This window comes from Miniopterus natalensis, chromosome 16, assembly GCF_054644295.1.
Source record: "Miniopterus natalensis isolate mMinNat1 chromosome 16, mMinNat1.hap1, whole genome shotgun sequence".
NCBI lineage: Eukaryota > Metazoa > Chordata > Mammalia > Chiroptera > Miniopteridae > Miniopterus > Miniopterus natalensis.
Window position 1 is genome coordinate 37608972 of NC_142096.1, and position 17662 is coordinate 37626633.

At 46.1% G+C, this 17662-nt stretch overlaps 1 protein-coding gene across 2 annotated transcripts in view; it reads right to left on the bottom strand.

Moving 5' to 3' along the window:
- ADCY8 (adenylate cyclase 8) overlaps positions 1-17662 on the bottom strand; it is a 155751-nt gene that overhangs the window by 123247 nt on the left and 14842 nt on the right. For both annotated transcript variants that reach the window (XM_016215999.2, XM_087825204.1), the window contains exon 2: positions 5340-5489. In XM_016215999.2, the coding sequence (XP_016071485.2) occupies positions 5340-5489 (150 nt within the window). The remainder of the gene's footprint in view (positions 1-5339; positions 5490-17662) is intronic.

Below are 17662 nucleotides of genomic sequence, written 5' to 3' on the forward strand. Positions count from 1 at the left end.
AGAATTGCTTTAACACAGCCACAACATCTGCTGCATTTAATAATAAACCTTCCTGCTGCTGCAACATATGGCATCATCGGAAACTTTATTCCAGTGTCCCTGAGCTTCCAAGACACCCCGAAATGCCATGATTACCATAAGTAGGTTTCAGCAATTCTCAAAGCTAAAAGGAAAACAATTAATTCATTTAAATATTTAAAATAAATATGGGCCATTTGGATCGTTTGGGAGGAGCAGAGGAATTACAAAAGCTACAATAATTAGAATCTAACTCCCCAAAGAGAGATGTTCCAAGATGTGGCTTCCAGATGGAAAATTCCCCTAGCAGGTCTGTGTAGGACACATGCTCAGCCTGTCCCAGTCTCTGCTGAATTGGATAAGAGTCCTCCTTCTATCACATTTCTCATGGGGGTCACAATGGGCACAGGAGAATTATTTTACACAGAATTATTTCAACATGACCATCATGGAGATAGAAGCGAAGCCAGGAACCAAAGTTTGAATTCAATAAAACTCAGTTAAATAAACATCAATCAGAAGATCTTATATTCCAGCCATTGTGCTCAGTAAATACCAGGGAATCAGATAAATCACACAGAAGGAGCTGCCTGCAAGTAGTCCTTATTGGCCAAGGAAAGAGAAAGGCAGACTAGTAAATGTTCTAAATGGTTTTATAATAGAGTTAACTTTAAGGCATTCTGGAAGCACAAGGATAGCGTTTCAACTCAACCCGGGGGGAAGAAAGACTCATGGAGAAAGAGATGCTGGAGCAGAATGCTCAGAGTAGAGACATCAGGAGGGAGGGAGGGAGGCTTCTCGGGCTGAATGAACCACACAGCACAGGGTAGTGACATAGCAGTTCAGAAAGCTGATGATCGTTTGGTGTGAGTGGCAAGGTGGTGAAGAAGAATTGGGGACAGAGGACAGAGACTAGGTCCCGGAGGGCCTGTTGGGCCATGCTTGGGGATTTGGACTTTATCTTGAAGGGAATGCGGCCACTGAAGGGTTTTCCAGCAGAGAGGAGTGACATCAGTGTCAAAGTCGTCACCCCATCCTCTTTATGCCTTGAACACACCCTCTGCCCTGGGCTAAGCATTGTTCACCCTTAATCCTTAATTCTCACCATTTGGAGAAAGGAATACTCACCATGTGCCTGTCATACCTACAAAAGCAAGGTCTCTAGAGGGAATAGTTTGCCTAAATTCCCACAGCCAGGAAGCACAGGAAGTGGGATTGGAATCCAGGCCTTCTAGGCATTGAAGGTTTTACTTTTAAGCCCTACTTCTACTGGCTCTGAACCAGACCAGGCTTTTGGGATGGAGAACACATTGAGGAAGAGAAGCTGGGGACTGAGAGACCAGACAAAAGATGTTTAATATGCTCTGTGCTCGTTATAATTGGTGATAGAATTGTTTTAAAAAAATAGAAGAAAGTCCTTGCCTCTCTGCAGGGCCAGGATGTGCTCAAGTTCTTGAAGCCAATCGCCTAAATAAAAATGTCCACCTTTGGGACCATTCAATAGTTTCTGTCTGGCATTGTACTAGCTACTACGGGAGGGGAAGGAGACGCTGTAAGTAGAGAGCGATCTTCAAGGAGCTTTGTCTCTACTCCAGAAGAGACATGGAGCGAAGCGTTTTAACATTTGCTGGTCTCTCCTGCCTGCTTGCTCTTGGCCTTAAGAACCATGCATGCAACCTCAGGTTATCCAAGGAAAAAGCCTGTTACCCAGGACGCCAAGCATCTCATCGTGCTGTGGGAGCTGCCAAGCAAAAGGCAGCATGGCTCATGGGCCATGTTTCCTCCAGCTATGGCTTGGCGACTTTTCTTTGGAAAAGCAATTAGTAACCATTATTAAAATTGACAATCTCAGTCTTTCATAACCACATATTCCACGCTGGTTTTCAGGGACTGCTGGGCGGGCTATAGAGAAGAATGAGTTATGGGTGACTCTTGGGGGCTCACAGTTCACCCTAACAAACAGGCATGCGGTGGCTGAGATCCAGGGGGCATGCTGTAATAGAGATCCATAACAGATTTTCTTTATTTTGGTATATACAATACTTTGAACAATGCCTGGTAGTTAACACTCAATAAATATTTTTTTCATTGAATGGAAAAGTGCAGTGGTATGCCATTGAAGAAAGTACACACGGTTGCTAGACGGTATCCCAATGTTGTGCTTCGTCACATCGTGTATATCTTAACATCAGTATATTTGCTAATTCTTTCTTCCATCTCTCCCAGCAAAGTTCTACTCAGCCTCCAGGCCCAGCCCAGAGGAGAGACTGAGTCTTTGTGGTCTCTGTAGCCACTCCGACGTAAATGGGTGGGTGGGTGAGTAACTGAAGTGTAGGAGTGAGTTATGGGGATGTTCACAATTGCCCCAACAAACTATGTCTTTCCTTCCTTCAGGATGTTCGCATGTGTTTTTTGACCTTTATGCCGAACTCTTCACCTCTTCATGAGCTAAATCCTACTCACGTATCAACTCAGGTATTTTTCTTTTAGGTAGGCTCCCGTCCGCCTCCAGTTTAGGCCTGACCCGTAGGCCATTCCCATAGGTGTCTGCATGGTCGTCCATCTCTTTCTATACCTGGTAAACTCTCCAAGGCCAGGAACCAATGGCTAGTGGCCATTTTACTCTCAGTGTCCAACAAGCTCATGGCACACAATAGACTCTCAGCAGATAAATTAATTCATAAACATATTAAGTCATTTAAATATTTCCTTTGTATCCTATCACGAGGTAAAGCCAGTGCTTGAAAAATTGCACAAAACTTGAACATTTCTGTGGAATGTTTTTCCAAACATTTGCTTCTGCATTTAGAAGTGTTTAAAAAATGCCACTTAGTCTCCTTAGGAATCATTTTCCAAGGAAAAAGGATCTGATGTCACTTAGGCCCTTGGGACAGTGTCTCCTTCACACAGTATAAAATTTCTAACAGTTATGCTACTATAATTAGCTTTAATAAGAGGTAAGTGGGGGTTGTGGGTTCGATCCCAAGTGAGAGCAGTACAGGAGGCAACGGATAGATGTTTCTCTCTCACATCAATATTTCTCTCTCTCTCCCCCCTTCCTCTCTCCAAAATCAATTCAAAAATCATTGTGCACAATCATGCTAATAGTAACTCTTCAGTGAGCTGCAAGGGCCCTTACACACAATATTTCCAACCACTGTCGAACTCTTTGGAAAGGGTACTGTTATCTCCACGCTGCAGATGGAGAAACTAAGACTCAGAGCTTGCTCAGCTCACTCTAAGATGGTAAATAACTACGCAAAGATTTCAAATCCTGGGCATATCATGTGAAAACCTTCTCTGCCCATCCCCCCCTGAGGATGTTCTCAGGGATAACGGGAACCTGAAACAGAGATCAAGTGTCAATGGAAAGTGGCTTCAGCTTTGAGCGATACCAAGCCAACTGCTGAGATGCTGCTGCTGAGGGAGGGGGCGGCCAGGACACCAGGAATACTTCATCGTCCTTGTGAGCACAGGACTGTCACAAAACCAGGGGTAATCTACTTAATCCTCGGAACAAGGGATCTTCCACCAAAATATAACCTTTTCTTATAACGAGGCGGACGTAATTTTATTTTGCTTTATATACATTATCTCATTTGAGGCGAACACAATATTGGAAAGAGAGACATCACCCCACTTGTGGGTGCGGGATGTAGGGCTGAAAGTTCAGGGGCTTGGGCGGCCCAACTAGGATAAGATAGCTGTGGCGTGAACTCTAGTGTGCTTGTCCTTGCATTTTGGTCCACCCTTGTTCTCACTTTTGTATATTACTTTCTACCTCTTTTCACCAAGTTAAAAAGATAAAGATTAGAGAGGATAGAGGATGTTAGATTTCTACATCACTGTAAGTCCAAGACACTCCCCCTGAAGGATGGGAGAGACGTCTTATGGGTATAATACGGCAATCATGCCTCCAACATGTCACAAACAGTAAATAAAAGGCTGAGTTGCACAGACAACTCACCCACAGTTGCAGTGCCGGTTGTGACAGAGCATCAAGAAGAGCTGAATAAATTATTAATACGGCCGCATTCTCTGAATTGGCATAGGTCCCATGGAAAGAGTGACGTGTCCGTCTGGCAAGTGCTCTGTTTTGCAGAGGAACCCATCATAGAGTCCCCGGAGACACTCCTGTGTGGTGTACAAGGTGATTTCTTTCTCAAAGTTATTTCTCTAAATCATTGTACAGGGTTACTCAGGGCAACTACAATAAATCTGTTATGCGGTTCCATGATGATTTTAGACATGAATTTAGAAATTTCCTAATTCTGAATCTCGAGAAGTCCACGGAGGAGCTGGCCATTCAGTCACTTCCTCCGCGCCCTCGGCAGTAACATATGGCGGTGGGAGCTGAGTCTTGGCAGGTTGTGCCCGGCCCGCCCGCCTCATCCATTATCCCACAGGCCGGGCTTCTCTCATTTCAAAACCCACATTTTACTGATGATTTGATCAAATTAAGATGAAGAAAATGTTGCATTTTTTGCAGCTATTTCTTTATAATTTCTCAAGCTATTATTGCATAAGGCTTAAAATAACATGTATCCATAGACTACTTAAAAAAAAAAAGAGCAGAGTATGGTAGAATATATCCATTGAGAACAGAACTCCCAAGGGTATATAAACATGTTGCACGTAAAACATGTTGGTTCTCTAACCAATTTTCAATACGTATCTGTTATTCCTCTCTGGAAACTGCTTTCAGAGGCGAAAACATTCACAAATTTTTAATGGATGAATAATTTTAATAGGGAAATCTTTATTCTTTGGAAGCTAATTTTATTTTGGTGAAACATATAATTTGAGACTAAAGCTATTTTTAAGATTCTTGTAGCACCCACCCAAGGAACTCCTTCACTTTAACTTCTTCAACCTGGAACGCGTGGCTCCTGTGCTGACCTGACCGGCTTTCCCTCCCTGTCCCCTTGTCCTGGGGCCCCCATCATGTTCCATAAAATTTATCATGTTCGCCGCCTTTTCTGAAAACCAGGATGAGGTATGGGAACCCCACGTGTACAGGATTCTCCTATGACCTTACTATCATTTGAATTTCTCAGTAGTAAAATATTTTCTTTGAAATAACAATTTACAGTTTCAAAAAAGGAGGGTCAAAGACGAGAACCGAAATCACCTTGAGACTAGAGTCATTGTCTTTCTTGCTGGTGATAATTATTTGAGTGTGGAGAATCTAACAGGACTAGCTTAGACTCTGGGGCCCCAGGACAGACTTTGGGGGACCCGTGCAAGTGAGCATGTGTCTGGGAGGAGAGAGCCCTGCGTGGCTGAGCCCCGGGCAGGAGGGCGAGCCGCGGGCGCCGTACCTGTCTCTGGTTTTCCGTCTCCAGGCGCAGCCGGGCCTCCACGCACCGCCGCGTCTCCAGGAAGGCCTGGCGCTGGGCCCGGTCCGACAGGTAGCTGATGGAGATCCCCGCCGTGTTCATGCACATGAACAGCACCGCCTGGGCCACCACCTGCAAAGGGCGCACACCTGGTCAGCGGCTCAAGAGGAGCTGTTTGGGGGCAGAGAGGAAACACACGAACATCCCCCAGGTGAATCTTGAGGAAATAATCCAAAGGCTTAGTAGACGGTTAACAGAACCATGCTCAGCCTTCGGGTCTTGGGGTAGGTGGCATCTTCTCAGAGCAGCCACTCCACCGAATGTAAAGCTTCCCCATCTTCAACCGTGGATTTGAACCTCGATTGGAAACGGGAAGCAAGGCAGGGGGCCTCCCTTCCCCCACACTCATCCCCCCTGCCCTCCCCTCACTCATCCCCCCTCCCCTCACTCATCCCCCCCCTCACTCATCCCCCCTCCCCTCCTCACTCATCCCCCCTCCCCTCACTCATCCCCCTCCCCTCACTCATCCCCCCTCCCCTCCTCACTCATCCCCCCCTCCCCTCACTCATCCCCCCTCCCCTCCCCTCACTCATCCCCCCTCCCCTCACTCATCCCCCCTCCCCTCCCCTCACTCATCCCCCCTCCCCTCACTCATCCCCCCTCACTCATCCCCCCTCCCCTCCTCACTCATCCCCCCTCCCCTCCTCACTCATCCCCCCTCCCCTCACTCATCCCCCCTCCCCTCCTCACTCATCCCCCCTCCCCTCACTCATCCCCCCTCCCCTCCCCTCACTCATCCCCCCTCTCCTCACTCATCCCCCCCTCCCCTCCCCTCACTCATCCCCCCTCCTCCCCTCACTCATCCCCCCTCCCCTCCCCTCACTCACCCCCCTCCCCTCCCCTCACTCATCTTCCCCTCTCCTCCCCTCACTCATCCCCCCTCCCCTCACTCATCCTCACTTCTCTTCACCAGCTGAAGGTTTTGCTTTTTAAAGGGCTGGGAATCAGGTGAAGAGAAGGGGAAGAGAGTAGTAAGAAGCAGGGAGGGCATTAGTTGTTGGCACTATAGTGTTTAACCTTGGTGCTCTCAGATCCTCCAGGCAGCATCCAAATCCCGATGTTCCTAACTGAAGAGAAGACAACACATTTGCCTACTGCTTTACGTTGCCAGTGCTGTCACCCAACTCCTAGGACCAAAGTCTCTGGCTGGAGTCTTACCCCCAAATCCTGGGCTCTTGGCGAGTCATCCTTACAAGGGGAGAAATGCCCGTGTTTGGGCCTCTCTGCTTTTGGGCTCAGGTCTGCCCTCACCGGGTCCACACTTGAGAATTAGCGGCTGCGCACTGGGCAGAGGGAGGGTCTGCACAAGGAGGGGAGCCTGAACATTGGAGAATGAGGGAAATATAGGGAGGATGTGATGCTCTCCACACCCCTTGGGGGCGCTCAGGTTCTTTGGGGTCCTGGCAAAGTGAGTGGGGCAGCCACCCACCGAAGGCCTTTGCACCTACCTGGTGATGGAAATTCTGTAACTGGAGATCTGGTTTTGCATCCCTCAGTTCCACCATTTACTAGGCATCTGACCTTAGGGAAGTTATTTCATGCTTTCTTGAGCCTCAGACTTCTCATCTGAACAATGGGAATCAATCTTTGCCTCATAGAAGTAATGTACATGTATGTCTATCTATTTATGTAGTATACATGTGAATATATATGAATGTGTCTAGCAGATAACCAATAATTGCTGGATATATATTTTAATATAAAGCAATCTCCCCTGCCAGTGCTAGTCTATGGTATAATATCTATCTTTTATTTCTTTCATAAATGATGCATTACAGGTTTTTTTCCTCCAGGCTATGAAATATCCTAGAGGGCCTTAAAGTATTAAAATCTTCCTTATTTATGCTATTTTACAAAGAATGTTTATGTCTATTAGTTACTATGCAGGAAACAGTAGAAGGGGGATTAGTGGGCAAACTCTGGAATCAGACAGAATGGGCCTGAAATCCCATCTCTAAGATTTACCCCAAGGTGACCAAAGCAAGTCATTCATCTCACTAGGAGGGCAGATACTACATAGTTTGGTCTGCTGAGCTCTGTGGAGCTTTGCAGTCTAGTCCAATGATTACAGATCTGGGCTCCCACTAATGCCATTTACTCGTCATGGCCCAGTTCATTTATCTGGCCCTCAAGTTTCTTCCCCTGCAAAACAGAAATATTTTCCAAAAGTACTGTTGGATAATTGATGAAAGCAATTACCAAAAGGCCTGTAACACAATCATTGCTCACTGTGTGTTGACTACATTGTGGTCCTGGTCATTACCATTGCTTTTGGGCATCTGAGCAGGTAAGCAACATGGTCAGGCTTCAGCTTTAAGGAGATCTCTTGCAATGTGGCAGGAGGCAGAGTTAAGACCCAGGTGAAACTGGTTTCTTAAGGACTCAGCGAAGAATGGGAAGAGAGTGGTGGGAGGACCCGAGGGGTTGTCAAGCCAGACCGAGGAACAAAAAATACCACCAGCATCCCTGCCAGGGCTGTGGGCCCTCCCCACAGCTGTCGGCCCTGTGACCACGCTTCCTGCCTGCCCTTTATAAATAGTACATGTTGAATTAGAAAAAAGGAATTATAAATAGTATGCAAGGAAGTTTAAAAAATAGCGGAGCAATAAAGTACTGTACACTTCAGTGAAAATCTGAGAAAACAGTAAAGAAAGGATGTGGGCATGTTGAGCTCAGCTGGCTCAGCTGACAAGTAAAGCGAGATGATGGAAACCCTACATCAAAACCCCGAGTTCAATCACTGATATCCTGAGAAACAACAAAGTAACGAGAGGAAAAGGCAGGCTTTTCCGAAGGCAGCAGAAGAGAGAATTCTGAATATTAGAATTAAAAGAACAAGAGAGCAGGGATATAAGGGTTTTTAAAAAATGGACTGAAAAAACTCTGACATTAAGGGTGAAGCAAAAATGTTAAAGACTAAAAATAGGGAGGGCTGGAGGTGAGAAAAAATAAAGTGATTAAACCCTTTAAAAATAGGTGAGGTACAAAAGGACGAAGCTAATTCTTCTTTTAATGAGAAGTCTAACGGGGTGGCACAAACGTTAAAGATAAACTATGTTCGTGCAAAGTAGCTAAGAGAGTAAACGTTTGTTTGTGTTCCACTGCACTCAGAGGTGGACAATGCAGCCGCCAGAGCCGTCCCAGAGCGTTTCCAGCCTGAGGTCAGCACTGCTTAGAACCTGCCACCCTCCTTGCAGGGAGCTCAACAACTTCCATGTACACCCAGCTGCACACCAGACACCTGCTTGGGCCTTTGCACCTGCTATTTTATGGCCAATCCAGTAGTAACTGTGCTTGGTCTCATTAGCTCCATTTCACAGAAAAGAAAAGTGAGCCTCCCAGAGGTTAAGTAATTACCCAAAGTCACCAAGCTAGCATGTAGTATTAAGGCGGCCAACTGACCTGGTTTGCCTGGGACACAGAACTTAATTTTAAAACTTGGACTGTGCCAGGAAAACCAGGAAGAGTTCTCTCATGTTTACATTTAGTTAATATGCATTTTAATTAAGTACAGGTTGGGGTGAGAACGGGAGGGGGAGAGAAAGGGAGAGAGAGTAAGAAGAGCGCATGGGGGAGGCAAGAGGGAGTAAACACTTAAGCTGTCCGAGCGGTGCGATGCACTCCGAGCGTGCCTGACGGAGTGACAAGATCAGGAGCGGTCTGTCTCAGGCGTGTGGCCTCCAGTAGTGTGCCCACGCCGTGGCCTGGGTGTGTCGCTGGGACTGAAGTTACATGTTCACACATCATGGTCCCCAGACACAAGCCACGTGCTTCACCAGGGGCTCAAGCATACTGTGGGAAACGGCTGTGTTGGCTTATTGAGATATGAGACATCCAGTTACTGATTTTCTTGTTTTGGCACTGACGCATTTTTCAGGTATGATTTTTGACTCAGATTAGCTTTAAAGCCTCACCCCAGCGTAAGTTGTGATTCCAATGGAGTGTAGGTATCACCCAAGCAGCAATGTGTCCTGTTATGACGCATATAACAGAAAACATAGACATGAACAAAAGACACAGATGTTGGAAAAGCCACAACCACAATACACACACCCCTGGTACTGCAGTTAGCAATGGCAGGTGTATAATGAATGTTTGTTGAATGAAAAAATGAATTAATGTCTCATACATGGCCGGCAGTCAGGAAGAATCGGGTGTCTTCCTGAGAAGGCTGTTCGTGCAGACACAGGCGTTTTGCAACACTGCGTTGGAAATGAAGTCATCAGTATTCACAGGCAGGCAAATCAGATATGTTTTGAAGACCAAAGTGGACACTGATTCAATTCTCTTCCCTCTTTATCTCGGGCCTGTCAGGCCCTGCATCTAAAGTGCATTATGGATGCAGCGAGATGGAGGCTTCAGGTCTGTGGGAGCCGGGGAGGCTCCGGTGAATTGCTCCCCTGCTGGAGGAACCTGCTGGCCAGGTCACTGGCAGGTCGCTGATGAAACTGCCACCTTCGCGGCAATCTCATGTCAGGCACAGAGGCAGGGAAGAGCTGGGGATCTGGGTTAGCTGCCTTTCAGAGAGCTTCTGCTTCTAGGCTTAGCTTTAAAAATCTAAGGATGGAGGTGACAGTCTGAGCCTGGGGTAGTTTGGTTCTACTTTTGGGGAAAGGTGTGTGTAGGAGGGTCTACTGTGAGTATTTCCAGCTGTGTCGTGTCAGCCCAAGGGGATCCTTTGTGGCAGGGTGTGTGTGGGAACGGGCCTAAGACTGCAGGGTCCAGGGGTGGCATCACGTACCCCACTCCCAGAATGAGGGAGTACCCTGGTGCCATCCTGCAGGAAATGCTCCCCAAGAATGGGGTGCCCCCCTCTGCAATTTTGTGTGCACTTTAAATCAAAGGCCTCCACAGAGTCCTGCATCCCTGTAGGGGGAATGCAGGAATCTGGGAACCAAGGAAGCAGGAGTGGCTACTCCTATGACCCGCTTGGGGAGCCTGTGATTACAGAGCCGGAAACGCTGGGTCCTGTAGCATTAGAGTTCCAGGCTTCCACAGGCTGAGTACCTCCACCAGGTGACACAGCAAAATCCCATTAATTACAAAATAGGGCTCGTCAGGCCAAGGTAGCAGTGGGCAAGAAGAGTTCCAATCCAGGTAAGGTTAGCCCTGGCCTGAGAAAGGCATGGTGACCAGAGGTTGAGGCCCCTGAAAGGTTAGACTCTGGACCATGCTGTCAGATCAACCACCAAGACAGCAGAGGTGCTGGCTAAGAGCGAGAAGAATCTGGAAGAAGAGAAGACGAGGAAGATGAGGTATGCCAGGAGGGGACCCAGGACCAACCGCAGCAGTGGGGACTTTAACTTATCCCTTCTAAGTGTCCCTAAAGAAGAGAAGCCCACTGGGATCATAGAAGAACCTCTCTTAGCACCTGTGTGAAGTAGATCTTAGTGGCACAGGGGGTGGACTGTGTGGGTCCAGTGCTGGGCCACTACCTCTTCCTTTAGGAAAGGAATATAGAGAATATTCTCCTAGGATTGCTCGGGCAGACAGCCCCCAGCTCTCAGCCTCCTTCGAGGAGCTGAAGAGAGCCTTCTCACCAAAGGTCATGGAAGGTCATGGTCTACATGGAAGTATAAATGCTCATAACTCCAACTTGGATATCTCATAACCTTCATCCTAGCTGCAGAACTTGTCATGGGACTGACAGGTCTCTGCTGAAACTGCATCACAGCTCAACTTGCCCCTTTGTCTATTTCTACTTCTTTTTCCCTTCCATGGGTGCTGACCCCAACACATCCCCTAACAAGCTTCCTCCACACCAATCCCCCTCTCAGAGTCTGCTTCTTAGAGGATCCAGCCTGTAACAACCAGAAAGCATTTATTACCTATTTGTTGAATGAATAAGTTTATTGAGTGAATGATTTAATTAATAAATTTAGTCGGTACTATCCAGACTCTTAGGTGGACTATAATGACTACCTCACAGGCAGTTTCCTGTTTTCTTCATTCATTTTGTAAATATTTACAGAGACCCAAATAGGACCTAGGCACTGATTTTGACTCCAGTGGCAGATAAGATTTGCTTATGGGGCATCCAGCGGGAACTTTAATTTAGATCAAGTAGTTCAAGGAAAACCTCTCTGGGATGAAATGCTTAAATGAAACCAGAACAATGAGGAGGATTTGACCAAGAAAAGAGGCAGGCAACAATTCTTCCAGGGAAGGTGACCCTAGAGTTTGTGCGACAGGAGAGGGCCCTTGTCTAAGCTCTAATCTTGTTTCACCCTGGTGCTCTTGGCTTGAACCAATTCTAGATCATGGTGAAAACCACAGAAAATGATTTTCTACCCATATATCTCTGCCTGAGACTCCATTCTCCCAGTGATTTGCACAAATCAGAATTGCCTTTTTCTCACCAGCTTCCGCCACCATCTCCTCCTTGCTACACAGCAGATGGTGGTGTCAAGGAGGTGGCAGCAGTTCCTAAGGAAGTTTTTGGGGTGAGCATGCAGGAGGTGTCCCATAATGCCATGGTTACTATGGCAATTTTTATTGGGTCATTGGGTTTGAAGAAACATTTTGATTCATCATTAGTTACTGAGCTGAAAATAGCACCTTCTCAAGAGCTTGTTTTCTCTTAAAATGCATCTGTTCGGGGTTGACTAAGTACAGTAGGCACCAAAAATTGGAGCATTTTCCAGTCACTGATGTCTTAATCCTGACTCTTCCAAGGAAGAGTGTTTATTGTTACAAAGGAATATTAGGTTGACCTAAGAAAGATGAAAAAGAAAAAAAAAAGAGTTCCTTAGGTCCCAATTGAGTAGCTCAATTCAGAGAGAAGGTGACTTTACATGGAATAACTTTATAAAGTACTATTTTCAGGGTGGGAGGACAGAGCTGTCACCCAGCATTCCTTTCTCTGATGAGGACAGAGAATAGAGCGGTTTAAAAGTGCCAACTTATCTGCAGACGAACTTTGGTCAACACCTGCAGTAGGGAACAAACATAAGCTAACCTGGTAGCAAGGGTTAATCTACCCTCGTGTCAGATGCAGTCATCTGATGTTTGAATGAAATAAAGTGTTCTTCCAAAAGGTAAGTACAGGTGGTTATGAGTGAGCGCACCGTGCTTTGGTCTGCGACGTTGTTAGATACACATTAGGGGGTGAAAATGTAACGGAAGCCAGGAACATAAACCGTCTCCAGCCCCTGGCGACTCATGCCTAATACCATCCTGTTCACAGTCCTTTTCATATTTATGCTTATTCTACTTTTGAATCCTGCTTCACCAACTTTAAAAAGTGGGACAGTTAGCCTCCCAGGATGGCCATAGGATAAGAGATGGTCACAAATGAAGAAGTCCTCCCATGGGGCCTGGTGCTCTACCAGGGGTGGAAAGTCTGCTTCTGAGGTCCCACCCTCTTCAGCTCATCACAGTTAATTTTATTCCACAGTGTGTTTAAGGGAATGTTATCCTCAGGAAGATGTTCAGGGTTAAAATAATTTTAAGAAGCTGGAAAGCTCTGCCTTTAACTAGTTGCGGGTAGTGAGGCTGCTTAACCTCTCTAAGCCCCACCCTCCTCATATGTTAAATGGGCATAATAACTGTGTCTGCCTCATAGGTTCTCATGCCCAAGAGAGGTAATTACATGGAGCCCCTGGTACTTGATGAGCGTTCAATACCTGTTAGCTGTTACTATCAATAGCATTTTCTTTCTCCTTTTCATCTAGACTGTTATTTCCTTTAATGAGGGATTATGTGTCATACTTAATCTTTTTAGACTCCGTAGCTATTGTGACAATGTCATTATTTTGCAAACTGGGGCACTTATGAGAATGAAAGGAGACAGGCAGAAGTCTGGAGTGTCCTGGGCACACCGTGATGTATGGGCGTCCTACCCGCGGCACATACTAGGGGCGAGGCACAGGCCATCTGTGTAAGTCTTCAAACTATATTCCCGCGCAATCACCTAACAAAGAGCAGTCAGTGAGTGCACAGGTCTGGGCTTTGGGGATACGTCAGTGGACAAAACACGAAATCCCTCCATCGCCCTATGGGGACACAGACAATAAACAAATAAGTAAAAAAGATAGCATTTCCTGTGCATTGGTAAAAGTGTTACGGAGAAAGAGAAAGGTGATTAGAGAAGAGAGGAAGGAGAGAGGCAGGGAGCTCCTCCTCCATAGGGTCAGGGCAGGTGTCTCTGATATGGTTATATTTGAGCAAAGACCCAAAACAGGTGAGCAAACCATGCAGCAAGTATCCAAAGAAATAATGGAAAGTATATATTCCATTATCAATAAACCTTCACAGCAATTCACAGCCCTGATGAAATAAAAGGTGCAAATGAACCTACGGTGGATAAGATATGAGCTAGTGAACTTTACAGGGACCTGAAAAACTCACTTCATACATGCCTGTTGTCTTCCCTATAATTTTGGCTATTTGGTCTTTAAACAATTCATAACATACAGCTTTATCCAGCTGTTACCAGTAGTTAAATTAATTAATTTTCTCTAGGTGCCTGGTGTTTTTAAAAAAGATTTTATTTCTTACAATAACAGGTCAGTATGGGAGTGATGACACGCACTTCTCAGGTGAGAAACATGAGGCTTAAGAGATGAGGAAACTTGCCTACACACATGGCCAGATAGTGGGGCTGGGCCTGAAATACAGATCCAAGTCTGCTGATCCAAACGTCTGGCCCTTTTCTGAAGCCTCTGTTTTTAATCCTAACAACTAGATAAGAAGCCTGTGTTTGAGAAAGAGAACAAACATCATGACCCAGTTACTGATGGAAATCCGGTCCTTCATTCATCATTCAACAAATATTTCTTGAGTGGTTATGATGTGCCAGGCACTGTCCTCCACTCCGGGGATACATTTGTGAAAAATGGACACAATTTTCAATTTTCTATCTGTGCACCTGCCTCACTGGCAGTATAACTAAGCACATTATTTGGAGTGGTAGCAGGTAAAAGTGATTTTTTAAACATAGAGGGATGTAAAGGGAAGAAGAATGTGGGGTGGGTAGTGATGCCATATGGGAGAGATGTCACAAACTTAAATAAGAATTTCAGGGTAGACCGGCGAGTGTGACTCAGTGGTTGAGTGTCAATCCATGAAACAGGAGATCACGGTTCAATTCCTGTCAGGGCACATGCTCGGGTTGCAGGCTTGACCCTGATGGGGTTCGTGCAAGAGGCAGCCGGTCAATGACTCTCTCATCATTGATGTTTCTATCTCTCTCTCCCTCTCCCTTCCTCTCTATGAAATCAATAAAAAATATATGTAAAAAAAAAAAGAATTTCAGGATTGATACTCTTACAGAGAAGGTGGCTTTCCAGCCAAAACGTGGAGGAAGAGTGGATCATGCGGATCTCTGGGTAAAGGACATTCCAGGTGGAGGGAATGGCCAGTGGTAAGGCCAGGAAGGGATGCCCAAAGGACTTCTGAGAGAGAGAGCTGGAGCCGAACGAGTAGTGGCGAGAGTAGTGGGAGCTGGGGCAGAGGAGGCGGGAGGCCAGAGGTGGGGCTTGAGGACCACTTGAGGGACACCAGCTTGATGCAAAGGGGAGTCTTGCTACATTTGGAGCAGAGGAGGGGCTGGCTGGCTCAGCTCAGAAGTTATTCCCCCCTAAGCCATTGGCCCATCTGCTAGAACTGGCAGGACACAAAATGGCATGCAGGCTGCCTCCTGACTCCTAAAGTTCTTTAGCCCTAAGAGTTACTCTCCTGTGCCACCCAAGACACTGGAGACAGGACTCCTGCTTTGATGCAAAGGGGCCTTTGGTGGCTTTGAGCACCCCTTCAAACTTGGAGTGGCCGTGATTCTAGAAAGTGAAGCTAGAGGCTTTCAGATGGGGATTCCTTGCTCCCACCTCAGGTCCTTCTGTGAGCAATTGTCTTGGCTTTTGAATTTACATACAGAAAATACTGTTTGCATAATTGTTCTTTACTACCTGGGAAGAGAAGTGCTGGGAAGCCGGGGAGCAGGTGCTGGGTGTGCTGGAAGAGTTGCCCCTCTCCTTGGTCAGTGGCGCAGCCCCCAGGGGCGCTGGGCCTGCAAAAAGTCTGACCCCACTTTCCACCAGGGGCAGGCACAGGAGCCAATTAGCAATCATAGCCTGATAACAGTTAATCTTTGCTCATGACAGTTTGAGAAATGGTGACAGAGAAGTTTGCCATGTGAGAGGAAAAAGCCCCCTAGGGAATGAACAGCTCAGGATCGGCCCGCCCGGTGTCTGGGGGCAAGGACGCTCTTAGGCCCGCGCTTCCCGGTGGGGTGCGCAGCAGGGCTAGTGATCTGCACTCTGACCAGGTTATGGTGCCGCCTGGTACACTGAATATCAGAAAGCTGAAAACAAGTTGCATTGCAAATGCCAAGTATTTTTTGGTACAAGTGCTCTGAGGGGGTCGTTTGGGTAAGTGTTGGCTCAGGGGAGAGAAGTGGGCCTCGAAATACATGTTCTCTTTCAACATTTAATCCAAATAGTGACTCAATGGAGTTCCAATATTGTCTCCATTCGCTATTACTTTTTTTAAAGGTCAAAAGAATACTCAAAGAAAGAGAAGTTCTTTTTCTTTTGGTAAAACACACCGCCTTGGAGAAATGATGTTTGTATTGAACATAGTCTTTCAGCTTTCCAGCCAATGACTTGCAAATACCAGTTAAAGTATCAAAGGCAAGCATGTTCCTTCACCAGGCCATTTGCTACTGCTTTGGCTTCAGCTTACTGCCACCTTTCCATTTTGGCCAGTAGCTCTGTTCATTCACTCAATAATTAGTCAGGGAGCATGATTTGCGTGCCGGGCACCGTTCTCGGGGCCGGAGACCTGGCAGTAAATAAGAGAATGGAGGTCTCTGCCTTCAGGAGGTTTCAACGACATGCTGCATAGTAACAGGTAATGCTTACGAGCTAGGCACTGCTCCAAGACTTTACCTGAACCATCTCTGTTAATGCTCACACCACCCTCATAAATGGGGACCATCCCCATTTTACAGATGAGAGAACTGAGGCTCACAGAGGTTAAGTGACTTGTCAGGTCATAAGCTGATGAGCAGTGGTATTAGGTCCAAACCCAAACACCACGGCTCCAGAGCATCTGCTCTTGCTCATTTGCCAAAGCCCCTCCTTCTCTTGGAGAGGGAACATAAGTGTGCACATTTCCTAAGGGGGAATACAAGCGTGTGCATCTCCTAAGGTCAGAATACAGTGAAGGCCGTGCCTGGGGCACCTCACCTTCTAGCAGTGGAGGTCTAACCTTACAATCACGCCATCCAGTTCCCAGCTCACCTTCCGCTTCCACAGGGTAGTCTTCCTCAGTGTCCCTAGTCAGAACTAACCACACTTTCTTCTGGCTCAAAAAGCTACAGAAAAGCCAGGGACTCCTGCAGGGTGATGGGGAGGGAGGAGAAAGGGGGTGACGGTAGTGATGAAAATGATGGTAAAGATGACATTAATGGGGATGATGGCCTGGGTGTCTATCATGCCGATGACAAACATTTTCTACAAGCAGAGCTGTCACATAAAAGGCAAAGACCTATTTGGGATGGAGTGAGTTCCCCACCATAGGGATATTCAAACAAAATTAGAATAAAAGCTTGATAGGAAATGTATAGATTAAGCACTGTTTTCTTATGTTGTTCATTACTCCTCCCAGACCCATTCCCAAAATTAAGTGGACAAATGAATGACAGTAGGACTCAAAAATCCTACTCATTAGCATGTCTATCTATCTATCTGTCATCTATCTATCTATCTATCTATCTATCTATCTATCTATCTATCTATCTATCTATGAATCATCTATCTACCTACCTACCTATCATCTATTATCTATATATCATCATCTATCCATCCAATTCAATATTTGTGTCAACTTCATCTGACAGAGCCAATATTTGATAACTCAGCCTTATCAATACACCTTATAAGAAATAAGCAATAAGATAAGTGTGGCTATGTTTAATAAAATTGGTGCTTGTCTCTTTGATGATACCATCTATTTAAAGACTGTGGAAGCCATGAATATTTTTACCAGGACAAAAGGAAAGCATCGCATTGGCATGATGATTTTATGTAGGATCACTGGAGTTAAAATTGGCAGATTCATTAGGTCATCTTCTCTTGCTTCTCTTGGTACGATTCCTGTTCAGCTGCTAGTACTGCAATTTTTAGCCTCACCCAGGATTTGAGCCAGAGAGAAACAGGCCAGAAGTCTGGTAGAAGCAGTAATCTGAACCCTGGTCCAACCCAAGTTTATCTCACCTTCTTGGACATTAAAATTCGATTGTCATA